Source organism: Schistocerca gregaria, chromosome 2 (genome assembly GCF_023897955.1).
Source record: "Schistocerca gregaria isolate iqSchGreg1 chromosome 2, iqSchGreg1.2, whole genome shotgun sequence".
Classification (NCBI taxonomy): domain Eukaryota; kingdom Metazoa; phylum Arthropoda; class Insecta; order Orthoptera; family Acrididae; genus Schistocerca; species Schistocerca gregaria.
In genome coordinates this window covers 791,293,025-791,315,011 of record NC_064921.1, presented here as the reverse complement: position 1 = coordinate 791,315,011, position 21,987 = coordinate 791,293,025, and the positions used below count along the sequence as shown (strand labels likewise).

General features: G+C 39.1%; 1 protein-coding gene across 4 annotated transcripts in view; it reads left to right on the top strand.

The window, feature by feature from the left end:
• Positions 1-21,987, top strand: part of LOC126335050 (MICOS complex subunit MIC27) — a 79,019-nt gene that overhangs the window by 7,232 nt on the left and 49,800 nt on the right. For 2 of the 4 annotated variants that reach the window (XR_007564806.1, XM_049997926.1), the window contains exons 1-2: positions 11,418-11,523; positions 19,735-19,871. Coding sequence is in view for 3 of the 4 variants with exons in the window: in XM_049997926.1 (XP_049853883.1) it covers positions 11,509-11,523; positions 19,735-19,871 (152 nt within the window). In the remaining variant the exon portion in view is untranslated. Of the gene's footprint in view, positions 1-11,375; positions 11,524-19,734; positions 19,872-21,987 lie in introns of those variants that run through there. The other 2 variants (XM_049997925.1, XM_049997923.1) reach the window with 2 other exon arrangements.

The following is a 21,987-nucleotide window of genomic DNA, read 5'->3' as shown; positions in this document are numbered from 1 at the left end:
AGGCGGTTGTACTTACAAACAATATTTCTGTGCTGTGGAAGATGACCACGCAAACAAACTTGTCATTATTTCGATGACTCACCTGTAGATGACTGCCAGGGGCCCAGTCGAAATACGTGCAATGAATTAAGCGACGACCGGCCACAAGCCCGAAGTTTGTTAGAAATTCAGTTCGTCGGGAAAATTTTAAAATTCTCAGTTTTGTTATTGTTGATCAGCTTACAAAGGAGCAAATAGATTTCTGTAAATAGGTGGATTCTTGTTAGTATTCAGTTGGTGTTAAACACTGTCTTCAAATTACTTCCGACGCGGAACGCATCAGTGCTGAAACACAGGGGGGAAAATGTTTTGCTTAATACGGCCGCTAGCTTTAAAATTCTTTCCTTTCAAGCCAAGGGTCGAGAGTTTCCAGAGTACATCATTAATGGGAAAGCTAATCAGTCTGATACCATAAAAAACAGCTACGAAGTTCGCAACAGTAATAGAAAAAGAAAGATCATGCAGTTATTATTTCATAACTTTTTGCAAGATGTGACTAAATTCGTAGTATGTATGCACCAATAAGGACTCTCAAACAGAAGACCATTCGCATCTGATCGTTTAAGACATCACTCCTTAGCTTCAGACCAGAATTTATTCACTTTAACTCGAAAAGTGTATTTGGAAAATAATTTAAGTATTATTATAAAACAACCTTACTTTTGGTATGAAATATTATTTCTCATTGCTTATTTTTCAGTGTTATCAGACGTTACACATTGCTTCACAATTTTCTCTGAGAAAGTCTTTATTGAATGTGTTGTAGTAAAGAAAAATAATATTTGCTCATAAGGCCACCAGCAAACGGAATTCCCCCCCCCCCCCACCCCACCCCCTCCCACACCCAACCATCTGCTCTCTCCCAACTTTTTTGTCCTACATATGATTTGTTTAATCATATTCTCGTCGGCGCTTCCGCACCATACAAGATACATGTAATGTCCTACGTAATAAAAGGATAAGACACGATCGTCTGTTGCTGCCGTCTTTTGGATGAGCAAATGGCATCTGTCGCAGTAAGCGATGTCGGCAACCAGTTTGAAACTACTCCATTAAAATGTGCTATACTACAATAATTCCTGTGGAGAACCGATTAACCTCTTGCTCATATTTCATAACGATCATTCGTTGACTGCCATTTGTTTAGTCCACTTAATCTATGGAAAACAAAGATGGAGTCATACGTTAATGAGCTGGACATCACGCAAATTGCTCAGTACATCTAGTATCCCGTGGATGCTGCTAACCATGGTGAGTGCATTACAGTCTCCTAGGGATTTTTCAACACTTAAGAAGTATCCTTTTGTCTTTCGTTTTGAAGTCATTAATTTAAAGAAATGAGTACGAGCAATCAGCCTTATCTCTCTCGCTTTTCGCTGTCGTCAGTTGACTGATAGGATTTACAAATATGTGAAAAATCACACGGGAAATTACAGTAACGAATTACGTCGACATTTACGTCTGTACTCTGCAGACCAATATAAAGTGTGTGGCAAAAGGGAACCTTCTGTCTTCCACTATATCAAGTTTTCTTCCCGACACACTCACGAATGACGAATGGAACATGGAAGAATGACTGCCCTTATGCCTCTATGTTTGTTGTTAGTACTCTCAGCCTATCTTCATAATCCCTGAAAGCCGATTCTTCATACTTTCTAAACTGACATCTCAGTGTATCTGATTATTTAGCATTCCTTCACAAGTCAAACAACCTGTGACATTTTTTAAAATCTTTATTACCTTCGCTCGATAATTCCTGTTAGTCATCCTCTTTAGGCCCCCGCGCACTTGAGGAGAATTGTAGTATGTAGGATTGGCTGTTCAGTGTTGTGTAAACCACCACTTTTATGTGAGAACTGTAATTTTTCTATGTATCATACTAGTAAGTAGAAGCATCGCATTTGCAAAACTTTGAAACTTTTTTGAGAACGTCTTAGGAGGAATAATACCTTGTGCTTGCACCTGTAAGGATCAACATCTAGGAATAATCTGCAGTTTCGCACTGTTTAATTAAGGCGTTACAGGAGCAACATCGTAGATGATTTGCTGTATCCAGATTTTACACGGTCGTGTGATTTTTAAAACAGAGATAAAAAACATTGCAGTTTCTGCACTCTCTTATGAAACGTCTCTATGTGGTTTTCGTTCGTATCATCACATGACGTAACTTACGACATTAACTGAGATGTCGTGCTTCGCAGCTTACGAATCATTACGTACGAAGTCTCAATCTTATTTTTATATCATGTTTCTTCGCCTCATTTTTCCTCATCTGTTACCTGAATGCAGCTGTAACAGACATAATTGAAATATTGTGTTTTCCGTAAATAAGGAGAAATAAAATAAACAGCAAAAATTCGGTGGAATAAATTGGCACATAAGCAGCGTATGTTCTTATCACATTTATGCTATACAACACTGCCACATGAAGCTAGTGACAGTTTCATTCTCTTACGTTATCTATATGTGACAAACTGGGAAAGAGAAGCATATTTAAGAGCATGTTGGGTGCTATAAGTGGCATACAAATAACAGTACTAGAGAGAGATTGAGAATATTTCGCTGTATCGACAGCTTATTTTGTGTCTGTCCCACACTTAATGTTCCAGCTGTTTTCTCTCCACATAATTAACAAAACTAGTCTTCACGCGTGAAACACCGTCGCTCTCTCATATATTATGTAATATTTGTTGGGTTCAGTTTATGTCACCAATAACGAACATAGCTGTGACAAAATAGCCCTCGCCAGATGTGCACTAAACGAAAATCAACGTTGAATGAGTAATACACGCCTTAGAATGCTCATCACAAAGAAACACGCTAAAAGCTTGTGCGTTTCAGCTTATGCAGCCAAAAATCATAACTGAATATAAGACCAAAATATGGTAAGAGAGGAAATATCTCATAAGTAGATTTACAGTCTACCGCCTAAAATTCAGCTATCTTACCGCAAAAATGATTATTCTCAAGAAACCTTAAGGACATTGGTACTTTATACTTTTTATTTGGAGCATGAGCAGGAATAGTAGGAACATCAATAAGACTGCTTATTCGTGCTGAATTTGGTCATCCAAGATCTCTAATTGGGGACGACCAAATTTATAATGTTATTATTACAGCCCATGCATTTGTAATAATTTTCTTCATAGTAATGCCTATTATAATTGGTGGATGTGGTAATTGACTTGTACCATTAATAATTGGTGCACCAGATATAGCATTCCCACGAATAAATAATATAAGTTTTGATTATTACCGCCGTCATTAACCCTTCTTCTTACATCTTCACGGTACTAAGAGCCAGTGAGTAGATAGTCAGTCTGCGTTTCAGCCAGAGTCTTTTTCACTGTATCCTCCAGATGGGTGATTGCTTCATAGAGTATTGTGCACCGAATGCTTCATGAAATTGGCAAGTATGCGAGGCGATCGGCAACGTTTCTTCCACTCACAATCAAAATCCGTCAATTAGCATGCTAACATACACACTGGGCTATAGGTCCAAACAGACAGTCCTCTTTACAGATGAATTTAGCTTGCAGAGAGATATTGGTCGTTTCTGACTCTTTACTTAGTATTTGGCAATGAACCTCCGTCATATAGTGACGTGCACGTAACGAAGTGGGCAACTGGGCGATGCGCAATTGTAAGGACCGTGTTCCACGTGGCGCTCCAGCCAATAGCTTCCTACTATCACGTCTACGTGTTGCATGCGCTAAGGACTCTGTGAAGAGCATTTAGCGTTCAGTTTAATGTTGGTTTAGGTATAATTATAATTACGATAATTTCATGTAGCTCAATTGCCTGGTGCGAGTCTTGCAGTTAGACATCACTTCAGCGACTTGCGTCTCTGTTACTAGGCAGGGGAAAAGACCTACAGCTTAACATGGAATCCGAACCATGTGTCGTTTCCAGCGGACCTCCTCATCACAGAGAGGTGAATGATATGTTAAAGCGCAGACTGTAAAACCCGTGGTCTGTTCAGGACTTTTTTTTGTTCTTTCGAAGTGTTCCATCGTTGTCGTTTCTTGTCAATGATTCAGTGCAGATGTCTACATCTACATGCATACTCCGAAAACCACCATATATGTGTGGCAGAACATTACAGGTTTGTTTTTCCTGTTGTTGTTGTTGTCTTCAGTCCTGAGACTGGTTTGATGCAGCTCTCCATGCTACTCTATCCTGTGCAAGCTGCTTCATCTCCCAGTACCTACTGCAACCTACATCCTTCTGAATCTGCTTAGTGTACTCATCTCTCGGTCTCCCTCTACGATTTTTACCCTCCACGCTGCCCTCCAATGCTAAATTTGTGATCCCTTGATGCCTCAAAACATGTCCTACCAACCGATCCCTTCTTCTAGTCAAGTTGTGCCACAAACTTCTCTTCTCCCCAATCCTATTCAATACCTCCTCATTAGTTACGTGATCTATCCACCTTATCTTCAGTATTCTTCTGTAGCACCACATTTCGAAAGCTTCTATTCTCTTCTTGTCTAAACTAGTTATCGTCCATGTTTCACTTCCATACATGGCTACACTCCAAACAAATACTTTCAGAAACGACTTCCTGATACATAAATCTATATTCGATGTTAACAAATTTCTCTTCTTCAGAAACGCTTTCCTTGCCATTGCCAGTCTACATTTTATATCCTCTCTACTTCGACCATCATCAGTTATTTTACTTCCTAAATAGCAAAACTCCTTTACTACTTTAAGTGTCTCATTTCCTAATCTAATTCCCTCAGCATCACCCGATTTAATTTGACTACATTCCATTATCCTCGTTTTGCTTTTGTTAATGTTCGTCTTGTATCCTCCTTTCAAGACACTGTCCATTCCGTTCAACTGCTCTTCCAAGTCCTTTGCCGTCTCTGACAGAATTACAATGTCATCGGCGAACCTCAAAGTTTTTACTTCGTCTCCATGAATTTTAATACCTACTCCAAATTTTCTTTTGTTTCCTTTACTGCTTGCTCAATATACAGACTGAATAACATCGGGGAGAGGCTACAACCCTGTCTCACTCCTTTCCCAACCACTGCTTCCCTTTCATGCCCCTCGACTCTTATGACTGCCATCTGGTTTCTGTACAAATTATAAATAGCCTTTCGCTCCCTGTATTTTACCCCTGCCACCTTTAGAATTTGAAAAAGAGTATTCCAGTCAACATTGTCAAAAGCTTTCTCTAAGTCTACAAATGCTAGAAACGTAGGTTTGCCTTTTCTTAATCTTTCTTCTAAGATAAGTCGTAAGGTCAGTATTGCCTCACGTGTTCCAACATTTCGACGGAATCCAAACTGATCCTCCCCGAGGTCTGCATCTACCAGTTTTTCCATTCGTCTGTAAAGAATTCGTGTTAGTATTTTGCAGCCGTGGCTTATTAAACTGATAGTTGGGTAATTTTCACATCTGTCAGCACCTGCTTTCTTTGGGATTGGAATTATTATATTCTTCTTGAAGTCTGAGGGTATTTCGCCTGTCTCATACATCTTGCTCACCAGCTGGTAGAGTTTTGTCAGGGCTGGTTGTCCCAAGGCCGTCAGTAGTTCTAATGGAATGTTGTCTACTCCGGGGGCCTTGTTTCGACTCAGGTCTTTCAGTGCTCTGTCAAACTCTTCACGCAGTATCGTATCTCCCATTTCGTCTTCATCTACATCCTCTTCTATTTCCATAATATTGTCCTCAAGTACATCGCCCTTGTATAAGCCTTCTATATACTCCTTCCACCTTTCTGCCTTCCCTTCTTTGCTTAGAACTGGGCTGCCATCTGAGCTCTTGATATTCATACACGTGGTTCTCTTCTCTCCAAAGGTCTCTCTAATTTTCCTGTAGGCAGTATCTATCTTACCCCTAGTGAGATAAGCTTCTACATCCTTACATTTGTCCTCTAGCCATCCCTGCTTAGCCGTTTTGCACTTTCTGTCGATCTCGTTTTTGAGACGTTTGTATTCCTTTTTGCCTGCTTCATTTACTGCGTTTTTATATTTTCTCCTTTCATCAATTAAATTCAGTATTTCTTCTGTTACCCAAGGAGTTCTAGCAGCCCTCGTCTTTGTACCTACTTTATCCTCTGCTGCCTTCACTACTACATCCCTCAGAGCTACCCATTCTTCTTCTACTGTATTTCTTTCCCCTATTCCTGTCAATTGTTCCCTTATGCTCTCCCTGAAACTATGTACAACCTCTGGTTCTTTCAGTTTATCCAGGTCCCATCTCCTTAATTTCCCACATTTTTGCAGTTTCTTCAGTTTTAATGTATAGGTCATAACCAATAGATTGTGGTCAGAGTCCACATCTGCCCCTGGAAATGTCTTACAACTTAAAACCTGGTTCCTAAATCTCTGTCTTACCATTATATAATCTATCTGATACCTTTTAGTATCTCCAGGGTTCTTCCACGTATACAACCTTCTTGCATGATTCTTAAACCAAGTGTTAGCTATGATTAAGTTGTGCTCTGTGCAAAATTCTACTAGGCGGCTTCCTCTTTCATTTCTTAGCCCCAATCCATATTCACCTACTATGTTTCCTTCTCTCCCTTTTCCTACACTCGAATTCCAGTCACCCATTACTATTAAATTTTCATCTCCCTTCACTATCTGAATAATTTCTTTTATTTCATCGTACATTTCTTCAATTTCTTCGTCATCTGCAGAGCTAGTTGGCATATAAACTTGTACTACTGTAGTAGGTGTGGGCTTTGTATCTATCTTGGCCACAATAATGCGTTCACTATGCTGTTTGTAGTAGCTTACCCGCATTCCTATTTTCCTATTCATTATTAAACCTACTCCTGCATTACCCCTATTTGATTTTGTGTTTATAACCCTGTGTTCACCTGACCAGAAGTCTTGTTCCTCCTGCCACCGAACTTCACTAATTCCCACGATATCTAACTTTAACCTATCCATTTCCCTTTTTAAATTTTCTAACCTACCTGCCCGATTAAGGGATCTGACATTCCACGCTCCGATCCGTAGAACGCCAGTTTTCTTTCTCCTGGTAACGACATCCTCCTGAGTTTCGTTTTTCCTACTCTTCCAAATTAATTTAAATTTTTGTGCATTTAGATTAGAGCTAGCTGCCATTTTTCACATAGTCTAGAAAATTTGTCCAAGTTATCTTGTATCCTCCTAGTCACTCAACTCTTGACACCTTCCCGTACACCTCAGCACCATTAGCAAAGAACTGTTGATGTCGCACGACGCCTTTCAAATTCTGTCGATGACAATTTCACTCAGTCTTTTTTATTGCAGAGGGTGACCAGTTTCCTGACCGAACATGCTGAGCCACTGTGCCGACTGGATTCAATTGTACGACCTTTCAGTTTTCCAGCCATGTGCTTGTAGCTAGAACAGCTGGCCCAACATGTTGGGTACAGTCAAGCTACACAGCCACTGTAATCTTCATTACAGATGGCAAAAAAGAAACACGACAAATTTTGTGTTAAGAAGAGCCAGAAAAAAATTCTGAACGTATGAAGTTTTTTAAGGCAGACAGAAGCAGAGACGGTGGTGTGGCGTGGTTCTTACCCCAGCTTTACCCGTTTAGGCAACACGTGAGCTATCTGATGTGGGACGGAGACTTACAACACTTTGGCGACATCACAGAATACTCACAATCTCTGTTTGTACAGAAAGAATCATGCTCCAGCCTTCTCTAAGGCTTCACGCACAAGCAGTGATACCACCTGCAATCAGCCGGTCACTTTGATACCATCATATCTGCATCTACATATCACTCTGCAAACCACTAGGAAGTTGTACCATTTATTAAGGTTTCTTCCCTTGCTATTCCCGTATGGTGTGTGGGAGGGATTACTAGCTGCACAAGATAGCCTTGCGGTCTGGGCGCCTTGCCACGGTTCGCGGGGCGCCCCCATAGGAGGTTCAAATTCTCCCTCGGCCATGGGTGTGTGTTATCCTTGGCGTAAGTTAGTTTAAGTTAGATCAAGTAATGTGTAAGGCTAGGGACTGATGACCTCAGCAATTTGGTCCCATAGGAACAAACCACAAATTTCCAAAAATAAAAAAAAGAATAAAAAAAGAAAGGATTATTGCTTGTAAAATTTATTTGGAGCTCATTTTTAATTATTTTCCCAAAAGTTCTCATTAATGTGTTTCCAACACAAATTCCTCGGTAGTTCAAGCAGCTTTTGCGATATCTTTTCTTAAATACAGTATTAATAAAGCCCAGCTTCATTTCCTTGGGTATCTAATCTCCATGTTAACATTTTATTGAATAATCGTGATATTAGCTTCACAATTTTGTCACCACCATATTTTAAGAGCTCCAGTTTGATATTGTCTGATCCAAGTGAGTTACCATTTTCCCCTGTTCTTATACCTTATTCACAATGCTTTCTAAACCTTGGATATCCTCCCCTTCCTGCTCCTTTTCTTCTACTGTTCATTCCTTAAGATACTCTTCTCTATCCTCATTTGATAATTTCTGTAAATTCTTTGCATTCTTTTGGTGTTATCAGTTGAAGATTGATTTTGGCTTTTGTCTCTTGTTGAAGACCTTTTAATACTGACCTTGCTTGTTTCGGTCGCCCAAATCCTAGTTTGCTATTGACACTGGCACATGTCGCTTACCACACTTCATTCTTTGCTTTTCTTTTTTTTTATCACTGCATTCTTCTTTTCCATATAGATTGTTCATGTTAATTCCGATTTGCCATTCAGCCACCAGATGAATGCATTCATCTTTTCTTTAACTGCCACTTCTATTTGCTCTGACCACCATTTTGCTGTATGGCTGTGGTTGTTTCCCCTTATGCCCAGCGCCTCTATTGCTATACTTATAACACTGGATTTTATGTAATCGTACATCTCCTCTGTCCTTCCTTCAAATCTTTCTTGTGATGTTTTTTCCATTCTGACAGCAGAGAATGTTCATATACTTTTGTCTTGTAGGCTGTGAGTACTGAAGTATATAGTTTGAGCTTTCTCAGCAAAATTCGTTTTAATGTAGTTAGAATCATTCTTTGCATTCTTCCATGGCCAAAAACTCTTCATTTTTACTAAATAATGATCTGATCAACACTGGGTTCCTGTATGAGATCTAACATTTGCTGCCTCGAAATTGCTTGTTTGTCTACTGATAATATAATCTATTATAGAACGAAGTTCTGTAGTATTCTGTTGCCAAGAATATTTATGAATATCCTTGTGTTTAAAAAATGCACTGGTAATTTTCAAATCACACTGTTCACAAAGTTCAATCAGTCGTTCTCCATTGTCATTACATTCTGTCTCTCCATGTTTTTCCACTATTGGGCATGATTCTCTAATTCCTACTCTTCCATTCATATCCCCCATGATAACCAGTTCCTTCCTCCTTGGGATTTTTTCTATAGTTTCCCTAAGGATTGTCCAGAAACTATCTTTCTCCTAGTCTCTTGCATTATTTGTGGGCGCATACACGCCAATAATTACAACTTCTCTGGTAAATAGAGTCATTTCTACTATAATAATACGTTCATTAATAAATTTCCAATTTGTAATTCTCTTTTTCCATGGTTTCTTTATCGTAATGGAGACTCCTCCTTTGGCTCTTACCACTTTGGCTACCCCACTCCAAATATGTACATAATTACCAAGTTCTTCTTCTCCTTTGCCTTTCCTCTTGGTCTCAGAGAGTATCACAACATCCATTTTGAAACTGTCAAGTTCTGTTGGTCATTCATTCAGTTTTGTGCAGATACCTTGCACTTTCCAGGACCCAAATGTCATTTTCCTCTTTTCTTAGCCTGTTAATCGCCCAAGATTCCAGTTTTTTCGAGACATATTAGGTTTTTAAGTTTTTCACATGAGTGAGAAGCTGGCCCACTGCACAACCCCCAGCCTGGGGGACCAGGTAATTTATTCTCAAGGTTTTCTTCCTTTAGCCTGTGATAAGCCAATATCACGCTACAAGGCAGCAGCCACTGCTTTTGGCCACCCAGGGTACTTTATTTCCCCGATACCCACCATATCTGGTGAGCATTTCCCTATCGGCCACCTAGGGAGGCACCCGATGGGAGTCTAGCAACTCCACATGGGACATCACTGGGTAAGTGTTAAAAAAAAATCTTGGTGCATTGTCCACCCCTTTTTGTGCTGAAGATAACCTTAACGTGGTATAATGAATGTCATTCTTTCTTCTGAGTTGATAATTACCTACACCAGTTTCTTTTGAACTGCAGTGGATTACTTACAACAAACCTCATGAGGGAATAAATGTACTCTGAAGCAGTAATCAAACTGCCTATCTGCTTACACAGATGTTTACAAGATGACCATGGTCTAGCGCCACCTACTGTTCACGTTGCTCTGTTTTGATCAATGGAGACTTTCTTTCTTAAAAATGAGTACCCCAAAACATTACTTCATATGACATTATTGAATGAAAATATGCAAAATATGACAAATTGCTGATTTGTTTCTTATATTTATTAAAAAGTCACAGATTGTCCTTGGATCTCCTATTAATTTTCTCTCATACAGTATGTTTATTTCTTCCATATTCACATTTGCTTTATAGTACTGATTAATGAGCTTCCAAGATGCTCTATTCATATTGTCAGGTTTAATGACTGAACCACTGTGAAGGTTTTTTCCTGAAATCGGAAAGCTCTGTCTTCAACATTTTCGTAAGAAGAGTTAACCTAACCTAACCTAACCAGAGTCCTTTTAACATCTTTAACTGTGCAACAATGACTATAATATTTCAAAATGGTTTCACAGAATTCATCGGAGTCATATCTCACATTATACTGTGGCATAGGATAGTATTGTGTGAAAGTATACTAGCAATTCCCAGGCACCAGATCCAATAGATTTCATTACTTCACTTAGTAGTTCGCTTTACCCCGTTTGCAACCAATCTTATATTTTCAAAATTATGTATAATTACCCTGTTGACCGTAAGACCAACTGCTCCTCATTTAAGAATTATAAGCAACTGCCTTCACCTCCATATAGTTGTATTCGCTGCTTGTAATTTGTCACTAATATGTATGGCTCCCATACATTTCGATAAATTCAGAAATGGACTATCTAGACTATCCTTCACTTTAAAATTCACTCTGCGTAAGGAGACGAGAAACACCTGAATGAACAACCAGCTGTCTCAGACACGCTTTAGTGCCAGATTTGCGGTGACATCCTGTCCACATGCCCCAACTTGTCTGCACAGATGTGATTTGAACCCACAGATTTGAGCAAATTCACTCAAACCTCCAACACCAAATTCTGCGAACATCTCACATTTGCGCAGAAATTCTGTTCACACGCAACGATCTGTCTGCTCAGATGACGGTTACATCGAGGGTAACCGATATCCTAATATCGATTGTAGAAGTTCGCGGCTTATGTAGTAACTTCGTCGCTCACAACTTTGTGTGGAGTGGAGTTATTTTTTTACGGGCCTTGGAGTGGAGTGAGAGAAGTGGTCGTAGAGTGAAGTTGCAAATAGTGGTAGGGAATGATTCGATTTCAGGTACAAAGAGAAATTTAACATCCAAATTTTCATAATGTTTGCTGTGATTACTTTTCCTTTCCGAATCAATGCTGGGGACTCATACAACTGGTTTATTGCGTTTATACCACTCTATTGTACGACGAGAACGTTAGTTGCAGACGATATTTTGTCATGAGAATATCATTTCGTTTGAAATTAGTGTCAACACTTCAAGTGGAAGGAATGAGCCTGTGATGTAAATCATCCCAGCGTGGATACATTGTGTGGATTGTTGCTAGACGAGTATCTGTAGATATTCCGTTCAAAATTAAAAATGTGGACAAAAATTCTCAAAACAAAAGTTAAATGCTAATAAGCTAATCCATAAAATGAGCTCGAGATGACTTGAACAAACATGAAATTTGAGGCATCCTAAGAATAGCAAACTTTATCTTTTAGAAAATACCTATGCCACCGAGAATAGTCAATGCGCTCTTAAGCTGTATGTAAATTAAAGGATGTCACCGAATTCTTCAGTTTCGTCTTTTAAAAAAACATTCCCTTCAGTTGCATAGGAGAGCCACTTTTTTTGACATTGAATTTTATTTATGAAATTCATTCCTTTGTGAAAATTGCAGAGATGAGAATTCGTGTAACTGTAATCCACACGAGAGAGTATTAAAAATTCTGTGAAGAAGGCCGGGTGTGATTTCTCTGGTATTTACCCACAGCCAGAGTCATGTATTTTACATACTTCAACAATATTGTTCCTTGGTATTATGTCCTGAGCATAAAGTTGATAAAAACATTGTACAAAAAAAAAACTGTTAAATGAAACATAGATTTGAAAACTAGAAAAAGACACGTCAAGCGTCTTTGAAGTATTCCATTAACTTTTCATAATATTTGCTTTTTAATCATGTTCGGCTAATCGCCATTATCAGTGTAGTAGTGACTTTACACAGTCGCCAAAAATGGCAAAACTAATTAGATTGTATATTTTGCTCTCCCCTTTGTGTTCAATTGTTGTGTGCTGTGGTGCAAAAATTTGTAAAAGGCTACCAAGAAGCATACATTAAAATCTTGTAAAGATTCCTAAGAAAATTGGGCCCAAGTGTGATACACCCCCCCCCCCCCCCCCCACCACCACCACCACCACCACCACACACACACACACACACACACACACACACACACACAAAATCTTATTTGGGGAAACAAACTGATGTGTTGAAAGGCGATAATTAGTTTGTGGGTATTTTTAATGCACTTAGTTATAAACACTAAAACTGCAAAGAAAATTTCGCATTAGAATATCATGACAGATGTTAAATACATCTATCAATAATAATATACATTATGAAAAATACAAGGGGGCACCTTAGTAACTTTCACCGAAAACTGAATAAATTTTTATTAATGAGTTCAGTAAATTATCCGACTGTCTAGATTCAAGAATGAAAACACTATTAGCTGCATGTGACAACTGATATCCTTTATATATGTAGAAAAATTCAATTTATGAAATTGTTAAAATCAAATTGCTGTATCTTAGATATTTTATTCTTTGACAGTTAATTGTGTACTCAGTGATATATTAAGCAAGTGGCTCATTCTTGGGAACTATATCTACTGAACACAGTTAATGAGCAGATGTTTCATTATCATTTTGCACACTTTCATGTTCCATACATTGTTTTGTATGGTAAATCATAATGATGCAGACAGTCATTTTATGTTCACATCACGAATTAATTTGTAAATATGCTGAAAGTTCTAAGTGCTTTTTAAAAAAGAAACGTAAATGTGAGTTCGTATAGCATAGATGTGAGCTCTACGCACCACCTCTTACACATTGCAATAATAGAAACTCTCCTACAGAATAAAAGTTGCCAAGGAGAAACTTTTTCAGTTTATCAGTTTTATGTCGCTATCTGCCAGGCATTTTATATCACTGGGTAAGTGATAAAATTTTTTGTTGCAGCATTGTGCACCACTTTTGTGCCAAACACAACTGTGGAGTAATGGATGCCATTTTTTGTTATGGTATTTTAATTATATAGTGTATGTCATCGTTCCTTTAGATCTGCAGTTGGTTATTTACAACAAACTTCATGAGAGAGTAAATAAACTGTGAAGCAGTACTCAAATTGCCTAACTGCTACACAGGTGTCTACAAGATGACAGCTTGTTGATTTGCCTCTTCCCGAGATTTGCAATATTTCTAAATGCAAATGTGTTTGAACTAAGGTGCTTTAGTATTCCAAAATGCATTTTTTCCAGTTTAAATTCTCATCAGTATTCAAACCCAATAATTTTGAAGATTCCCCCTGTTCATTATTTCCTCACCATGTGTTACACTTATCATTGGAGGAGTACCTGTGAATGTGCATAACTTGATGTGTCCTGAGACTTCCTGGCAGATTAAAACTGTGTGCCGGACCGAGACTTGAACTCGAGACCTTTGCCTTTCGTGGGCAAGTGCTCTACCAACTGAGCTACCCAAGCAGGACTCACGGTCCGTCCTCACAGCTTGACTTCTGCCAGTACCTCGTCTCCTACCTTCCAATCTTTACAGAAGCTCTCCTGCAAACCTCCCGAGTTTGAGTCTTGGTCCGGCATACTGTTTTAATCTGCCAGGAAGTTTCATATCAGTGCACACTCCGCTGTAGAGTGAAAATTTCATTCTTGATGTGTTTTGTCATTTTGCAATTGAGGGTGAGACCATTTGCAGAAACCAATCAATGATACTTTTAAGAACATTGTTCACCATTTCCTCTGTTTTGGTATGTGTGCTGGATTGATCATAATACTTGTCATCTTCAAAAAGAACTAGTTCTGCTTGATGTATGTTAAACAATAGATCATTTGCATATATGAGGAACAATAGTGGACCAAAAGTTGAACCTTGTGAACCCCATATGTGATTCCCCTCCAGTCAGAATTACGTCCCTGGACTATGTTTGTTGGGGGACTGATGACCACAGCTGTTAAGTCCCATAGTGCTCAGAGCCATTTGAACCATTTTGAACTATGTTTGTTGAAGCACTGAGTACAACTTTCTGCATTCTTTTGGTTACATATGACACTTTATATGGGTTGGTGATACTATCAATCCCATAAAAATTCATTCTGTGTTGGGGGGGAATGCTGTGATTTACCAACAATGTAGGAAAATATGGATTGCCACTTACCGTTAAGTTGCAAAACACACTTACATAAAGGTTTCGGCTACAACCTTCATCAGCGAAAGAGAAACACACATGATTCATATACACAAGCAAGCAGACAGCTGGCCTACTGCACATATCACTACCAACTCTGGCATCTGAGGCCAGAATGCAGCTATCATGTGGGATAGAAGCAGCAGTCTGAAGGGGATGGTCAAGGAGAAGCTATAGTAATATATGGGTGGGGGAAGAGATGAATGCTGTGTGGTGGAGTATTCAGGGACTAGAATGCCAACAGGCATAGCGTCAAGAGGATGTGGGGCAGGGAGGTGGGGAAAAAGGCAGAGCAGCAGGGAGAGATGGGCGGGTGCTTTGGCATAGGGCTGCAAACAGAGAGACAGTGAGATAAGAATGGAGAGGAGATAAGCAGCTGGGTGGGGGGAGGAAACTGTTGGGAAGTGTGTGTTGGAGCAGTATGTTACAGTAGGTTGAGGCTGAGATAATTATGTGACCAGAGAATATGTTGTAAGGATAGCTCCCATCTGAGTAATTCAGAAAAGCTGATTTGGGGGGGATCCAGATGCCTCGGGGTTGTGAAGCAGCCACTGAAATCAAGCATGTTAGGTTGTGCCAGTGGATGGTCTACTTTGCTTGTGGCCACAGTTTGGCAGTGGCCGTTCATCCTGGTGGACAGCTGGTTTGTAATCATAACAACATTGAAAGCTGTGCAGTGATTGTAGCAAAGCTGGTAAATGAAATGGCTGCTTCTCCAGATGGCCTGCCCCCTGATGGGGTAGGATAAACCTGTGGAAGGACTGGAAGTGCTGGTTGGGTGGATTCTACAGGTCTTGCACCTGGGTCTTCCACAGGGATATGATCCTCGTGGCAAGGGGTTGGGATTGGGAGTGGCATAGGAATGGACTAGGCTGTTCTGGAGTTTGGGAGGGTTGCAGAACACCACTTTAGGAGAGATTGGAAAGATCTTGGGTAGGATCTCTCATTTCAGGGCTTATGATAGGTAACTAAAGCCCTGTGAAAGGATTTATTTCAGTTGTTCCAGTCTAGCCTGGTACTGGGTGTTGAAGAGGACACTGTTGTGGCTGGTTCTTGGGGTGGTTGTGGGAGGTATGGGGGTGTGTTTGCAGACTAGGCCTTGGTGAGACCCTCAGCATACAAAGCAAGGGAGTTCTTGTCACAGCAGATATGCCATCCCTGGGTGTCCAGGGTGTATGGGATGGATTTTTTGGTGTGACAAGGAATGACAGCTGTCAAAATACAGGTAATGTTGGTGGCTGGCGGGTTTAATGTCGTCAGATGTGTGGATGGAGCCATCAGAGAACAGGTAGTCAACATCTAGAAAGGTGAGACACTGGGTTAAGCAGGTGAAGGGGATGGGAGAGAAGGTGCTGAGGTTGTGAAGGAATGAAGATAGCGTGTCTTGGCCCTGAGTCTAGATCCTGAAGGTATCATCAGTGAACCTGAACCAGACAAGGGGTTTGGTGTTTGTGGAGGTTAGGATAGTCTCCTTTAGATGGCTTATAAACAGATTGGCATAGGAGGGAGCCATGTAGGCGCCCATGGGCATGATTTACAGTAAAATGCCTTAGGCAGGTTCAGAAAATACGAACTGACACTATTTAATTATTTAATGCTTGTAAAATTTACTGAGTGAACATATAAATGGCATTCTCAGTAGAGGAACTCTTTTGAAAAACAGATTGTGATTTACTGAGGATACTGTTGTTGATAAGGCGAGATACTATTCTAAAATAAATCATCATAATTTCAAAAATTTTGGAAAATGAAGGAAAGCAGTCTTCTGCTTTACAGTATCATCATTTGTGAAGCTAACTTGTTCCAAATATGTACATACATCAGAGAATTCTACAATAGGCACAACTGAATAAGGTAGTGCATTTGATGAGACACTGACCTCGGATTTCATAGAGGGGAGCTTTGTGTTCTCCCCACCTTCCTGATTTAGTTTTTCCTAAACCACTTCAGGTAAATGCCAAATTGGTTCCTTCAACAAAGCTATGACCTGCCATCTGTCCTCTCCTCATTAAATGTGTATGTATATTCATATGTCTGTTGCATTGCCTTGTTTCTGTTTGCATTAAGCTGACTGTACATCATTGAAAAATTCTCTTTGGACTACACTACTGCAACTACGCTATGACAATGACAACTGTGACTTCAAGGTACTGATTGTTGAAGTTACTAGAAATGAGGTACATACTATTGTGGTTGTTGCAAATACCTGAAAACAAGTGCTAGGACTTAGATTGGTTATTTGGTTGTATTTAATTAGTGGCCCTCCTTGCTTTTTTCAAAGTTGGCGTACGATAAATGTGAGATGGTTGTGTTGGTTTAGTGGATAGAGCACTAGACTTTATCCTTAGAGGACCTGCGCTGAATACTGCGAAGAGATGGAGCCTTCCCGATTTCAGGATGGCCCCAGGTCTACTCAGCCTGCTGTCATAATATTACTGAGAAATTTACCCGAGGGTAAAAGGCTATCGACTGAGGGGGTAAAAGGCTATCGTCTGAGGGGCCTGCTACCTCTGCACCTCCTAGTCCCATAGGAAAGGCTGCATGTGACCTGCAGTCAGGCCAGTAGTTGGTCATGGGCTTAAGTCACAGACTTCACCTTTACCTTTTATGTACATTATGCGCATGTAATGTGCATCAAAATGTTCGTTGGAGTCTTAATTATTACATAACGTGTTTTCTGAGTTCACCTAGCAGTTTTGATTTTTATGACAGAACTTGTGTTAAATATGAAGCAAATGTAAGTTTTAGGGGTAATTTCCAAGATTACTTGTGAATGATATGTACTGAGAGTGTGACTTGTCAGAGCACAACTATCGGTTTTGTTTACAGCATTGACAACGATGATCAAGCGCGCAGCTTGTAATGGTGCCAGATATCGATTTCGTTTACAGGCTTAACAAGTAATGGCAAAAGATGTACCAAAATTACTGCCAGGAATTTAACTTACCTTACTTGTGATTCAGGTTTCCATCTACTACTACTCCGCATTTTGTGTAATAGGCAGGAGCACTCCTATTTCGCCATATCTGGGGTATCCTGTAGCTGTATCTTTCACAAAGTTTGACACATCTCTTCATGACAATCCACACAGTTCCGAAAATTGCGATATGGCAATAAATGAAGTCTAAATCCCTTTCCACAGTACACAATCTTGTGATATGGCAGTAGATGAAGCCTGAATCCCTTTCCGCAGTACACAGTCGTGGAAATAACCTCCACCAGGTAACAGTAGTGCACATTGACACCAGTGGCAGATACATGTGGGGAGTGCACACTCCACCCTGCCTTGCGGAGCTGCCCTAATTGCCACCACCAGTCAGCCCGCTCACTGTTCATTCATTTCTTTCGTCAGTTGACTCGACTGAATAGAGCTATCGAGTAGTTGTACTTTCCTACGCAGCACTTGCATCCTATATCTCACTATGCTACTTTGCACACACTTCACAAAATATTTCCTTGTCTACCTGCATCTATTGCTACAGTAGAAAGAAGTTTTTCGATATTGCAGTATACAAAGACATGACTGAGGTCAACAGTGATGGGGGAATCTTCCTGGAGGATCAACTTAATGGCTTAGCTCTGTTGAACACTCACCCTGACATTGATTGTCCTATTAACAATGTAATTAACCAATTTGTGAGGAAGAATAGGCACAAAGAATTCAACATTTAAGGAAGAGAACAACAATTGTAACTTTTTTTTTTGTCATATGATGGCATTGCCTTGTATATGTGTGTAATCAGTTCAAATACAACTTCCTTAAGCATTGCATGTGACTTAATTTTTTTTTTTACATTAAAAGTAAAGGTTGCTGGAGATAATTTTAGTGCCCTCTCCTTGAGGTTTTTCTGTACCCGCCACTGATTGACACTGCACCAGCTTCACACATCTTTAGAACATTGCTGACAGTTTCACCATTAGATGGTGTTCTGTAGTCGGCAACACTAATCAAAATCAATATCTCGCACCATGGCAGTTGTGTGCTTGATATATGTTGTTCGCAAGTGATCTCGGGAATTATTGCCTTAGCATATGATAAAGTTCAATCTGTTACCACAACGTTTATTTCGATGATAAAAAAATCTGCCCACCAAGTGGCGGCAGAACACACACACACACACACACACACACACACACACACACACAAAAAGGTTTTATCTTCTACAACCTTTCATAACCCGTAGCTCCTTCTTCTGGCAGAAGAGCTGAAGGGGAGGGAAGAGCGGTGAAGGAAAAGGACTGGAGAGGCTTAGGGGAAGGGGACAGTTCAGAAAAGTCAACAAGAACCCAGATCAGGGGAAGCTTACCGAATGGGATGAGAAGGAAAGACTGATTCCATTTTTTATCTATCCATTTGTCATATTGTCAATAACTGATTATTTTTGTTGATACATCACCTTTATTTATTAATCATATTTGTTGGCTTCGCCATCTTGCAATCAGATGATCACCTTTAAACCTACGCCTCGGGCTATGCTGAAGTTGAGACTGTCATCGCATCAAGAATTTAAGGTGGTTTGGGGTTCAATTTCACAGTGTAGCAGATTATTTTACGAATTCGTGTTACAGGGACATATTTGGTTTCTTATGATCATATTTTAATTTTCATAGAGCATGCTATCCATAAAGGGAAAGACCCAATGACTTAGCTTGTTTTCCTCCGCAGTTCTCTGAAGAAATATTATTATTAAAGAGCTGAATGAAAATGGAAGTTTGATTTTTTTTTTGTGAGGCATAATTTTAGGCTTGTTTTTAATACAGATCTGCCACATTTTAAGAAAATCATAAGCTTATGGAAACATTTACTAGTAAATAATTCTCTTAATATGTAGTTCGTGAATTAAAATATTTAGTTTGTATTTTGCTTGTGAAACAAGCAGTGGCTGGCTTCTGTAATGTTTGTGCATCTATAAGTTTTTTTGACAGGAATGGATGGTTATTAGTTGGCTTGACTTTTGGCAGAGGTAAAAGCTGTCACTGTGTACATTTGTATTTTAAAATTTTAATGACATAACTTCTTTTACAGATTTTGAAGAAGTTTGTCATACCCACTTCTTTAGCTGCGGCTGTAATTAAGTCTGAAAGTGGCAAAGACAGTACAGAAGCTAAACCATGTCGTCCAAGCGAACTGCCACTTTATGAGGATGACAGCTGTGGATGCAGGTGAATGCAAAAAATTAAAAAAATTGTTTTATTTTGAGCAAGTTATTTCTTTTTTGTGACATTATTATTATTATTATTATTATTATTTGTTAATCAGAAACTAAACATAAGAGTAGATCCAGTTTAGTTGCAAACCGATCTTGGTTCCAAAAACGGATGTTAAAACTATGAGATGTTCATAGAACAGAAATTATCATACAAATATTGTTGCTTTCTTTTAAATCTGTACTTCTATTTTTACTCATTTACAGAAGAAAGTTTTACACTTGTTGTACAGATAACAGCATTCATTATCGCTACAGGCTCTGATGATTTGAAATTAGGAATTCCTTTGGTTGGTGTGCTAACTGAAGAAATCCAGTTAAGAATGGCTTTCTTTGTCATTAACAAGGCAGTGGCAATGGCTAAAGCATTGAATTAACTTTGTCCTCACAGTGTAATGGAATGCAAGAAACGAGTACTGAAGGAATGGCCCAAAGCTTCTTCATTACAAATATTGACTAGTATGACACTAATCTGTATTTGTAATGAACAGTAAGTATATGATGTGCGTGGCATTAAAGGCAAATGGACAGTAAATCAGAAGAAAAGGGAAAGAAAACACGTCAGTGCAGTAATTTTCATTTGCATCCCAACAATATTTGAAAGATTGGATGTAGAAATGAATTATTTAGCATAAGATGGGAAGTTTTATGTGCAATATGAACCATAGGGCAGGACATTGCCAGGAGTCTGTGTGATCTTACATGTCAGGAAAAAATTCCAAGACCCACATAGAAACCAAGAAATAGCCATCAATGTGCAAACAACTGAAACTTGTAATACTTTCATTTCAAACCATAGTTCACTGCGCTGTCACACCTGTATCCATCTGAAGTGCAAGCAGTGACAAGAAGGCAACCATTGAAATTGCACACAACCTTAAAACCCATATATGTATTAAACTATTTACTTTTTATTTTCTTTTGATTTTGTTAAAATACAACACATCAGCATGAATTCAAAAATATGTATGTTTAAGGGGAGCCGGAATGATCCATTTCCTCCATGTTAATTTTAGCAAATAGAAGGAACATTTTTTCCTAAAACCATTAAACATATTGCTCTGAAATTTGGACTACATGTTCAGTGAATATTTCTCTGCAAAGTTGCAATGCCACGTTAAGAAATATTTATTGATTTTTGTTTTACAATTTTTTTAAACAGTTGCTAATTTTTTTCTCTAAAATTTTGCACATTTTCTATAACTCTTGAGTTATAATTTTTTTTTTTACAATTTGTTATAAAAATGAAGGCAAAGAAGTAAACAATATTGTGTATAAATTTTATTGATATACTCTTAGCAGTTTTTGAGAAAATGTTTCTCAAAGATGAAAATTTTAGAGATACGGGAAATGGCTTCCAAAGTTTTTTTTAATACATTCATGCCCCATATGACGGATTATCAGCATCCTGTTCTTTTTCCAGTGTTAATTTCCTTTTCACTGATCTTTTCTTACCTTTTGCTGCATGTTGTAGGCTTTTGTCTCTTCTTCCCGCACCTCTGTCTTTCTTCATCAATTAGGCACATTGTGGAAATAGTGTTGTCCTGGTTGGAAACCTAAATGTTTCAGCACATCACATTTGATAATGTTTACACCACGAGTCATCGCCTGTTGGGCACAGTGCATGTTATGGGTGCTCATTTGTTGATGCAGTATGAAAAAATAATTCCCACACTGCTCTCTTCATATGCTCAATGCTTCTTGTATTTTGCCTAATTGCACACCCATAATACCTCTGCAATCTATTAATTGCTTCATCTGTCAATCTCCCTCTTCCTCCAAGGATCCACTAAGCTTCTGGGATCCCAATGTCTGCTTTAGTTTGCACAAGCGAGCCTCCATGCACTTCTGCACATGTCCAATGCACTCCTGTTTTTTTTTTTTTTTTAATGTGAATTGCATTGCCATAAGGTTTTAGTTCTTCTACAGCTTTATATCCCTTAGAATCACCATCTCCTAGATGTACATTATACCACTCCTGTGATCTGGAAAAAATTGCTTTCACTCCCTCTACTTCCATCGCTCCACCCGTGCTGTGAAAATTTGTTTCACAACTTTCACTATGTTCATCC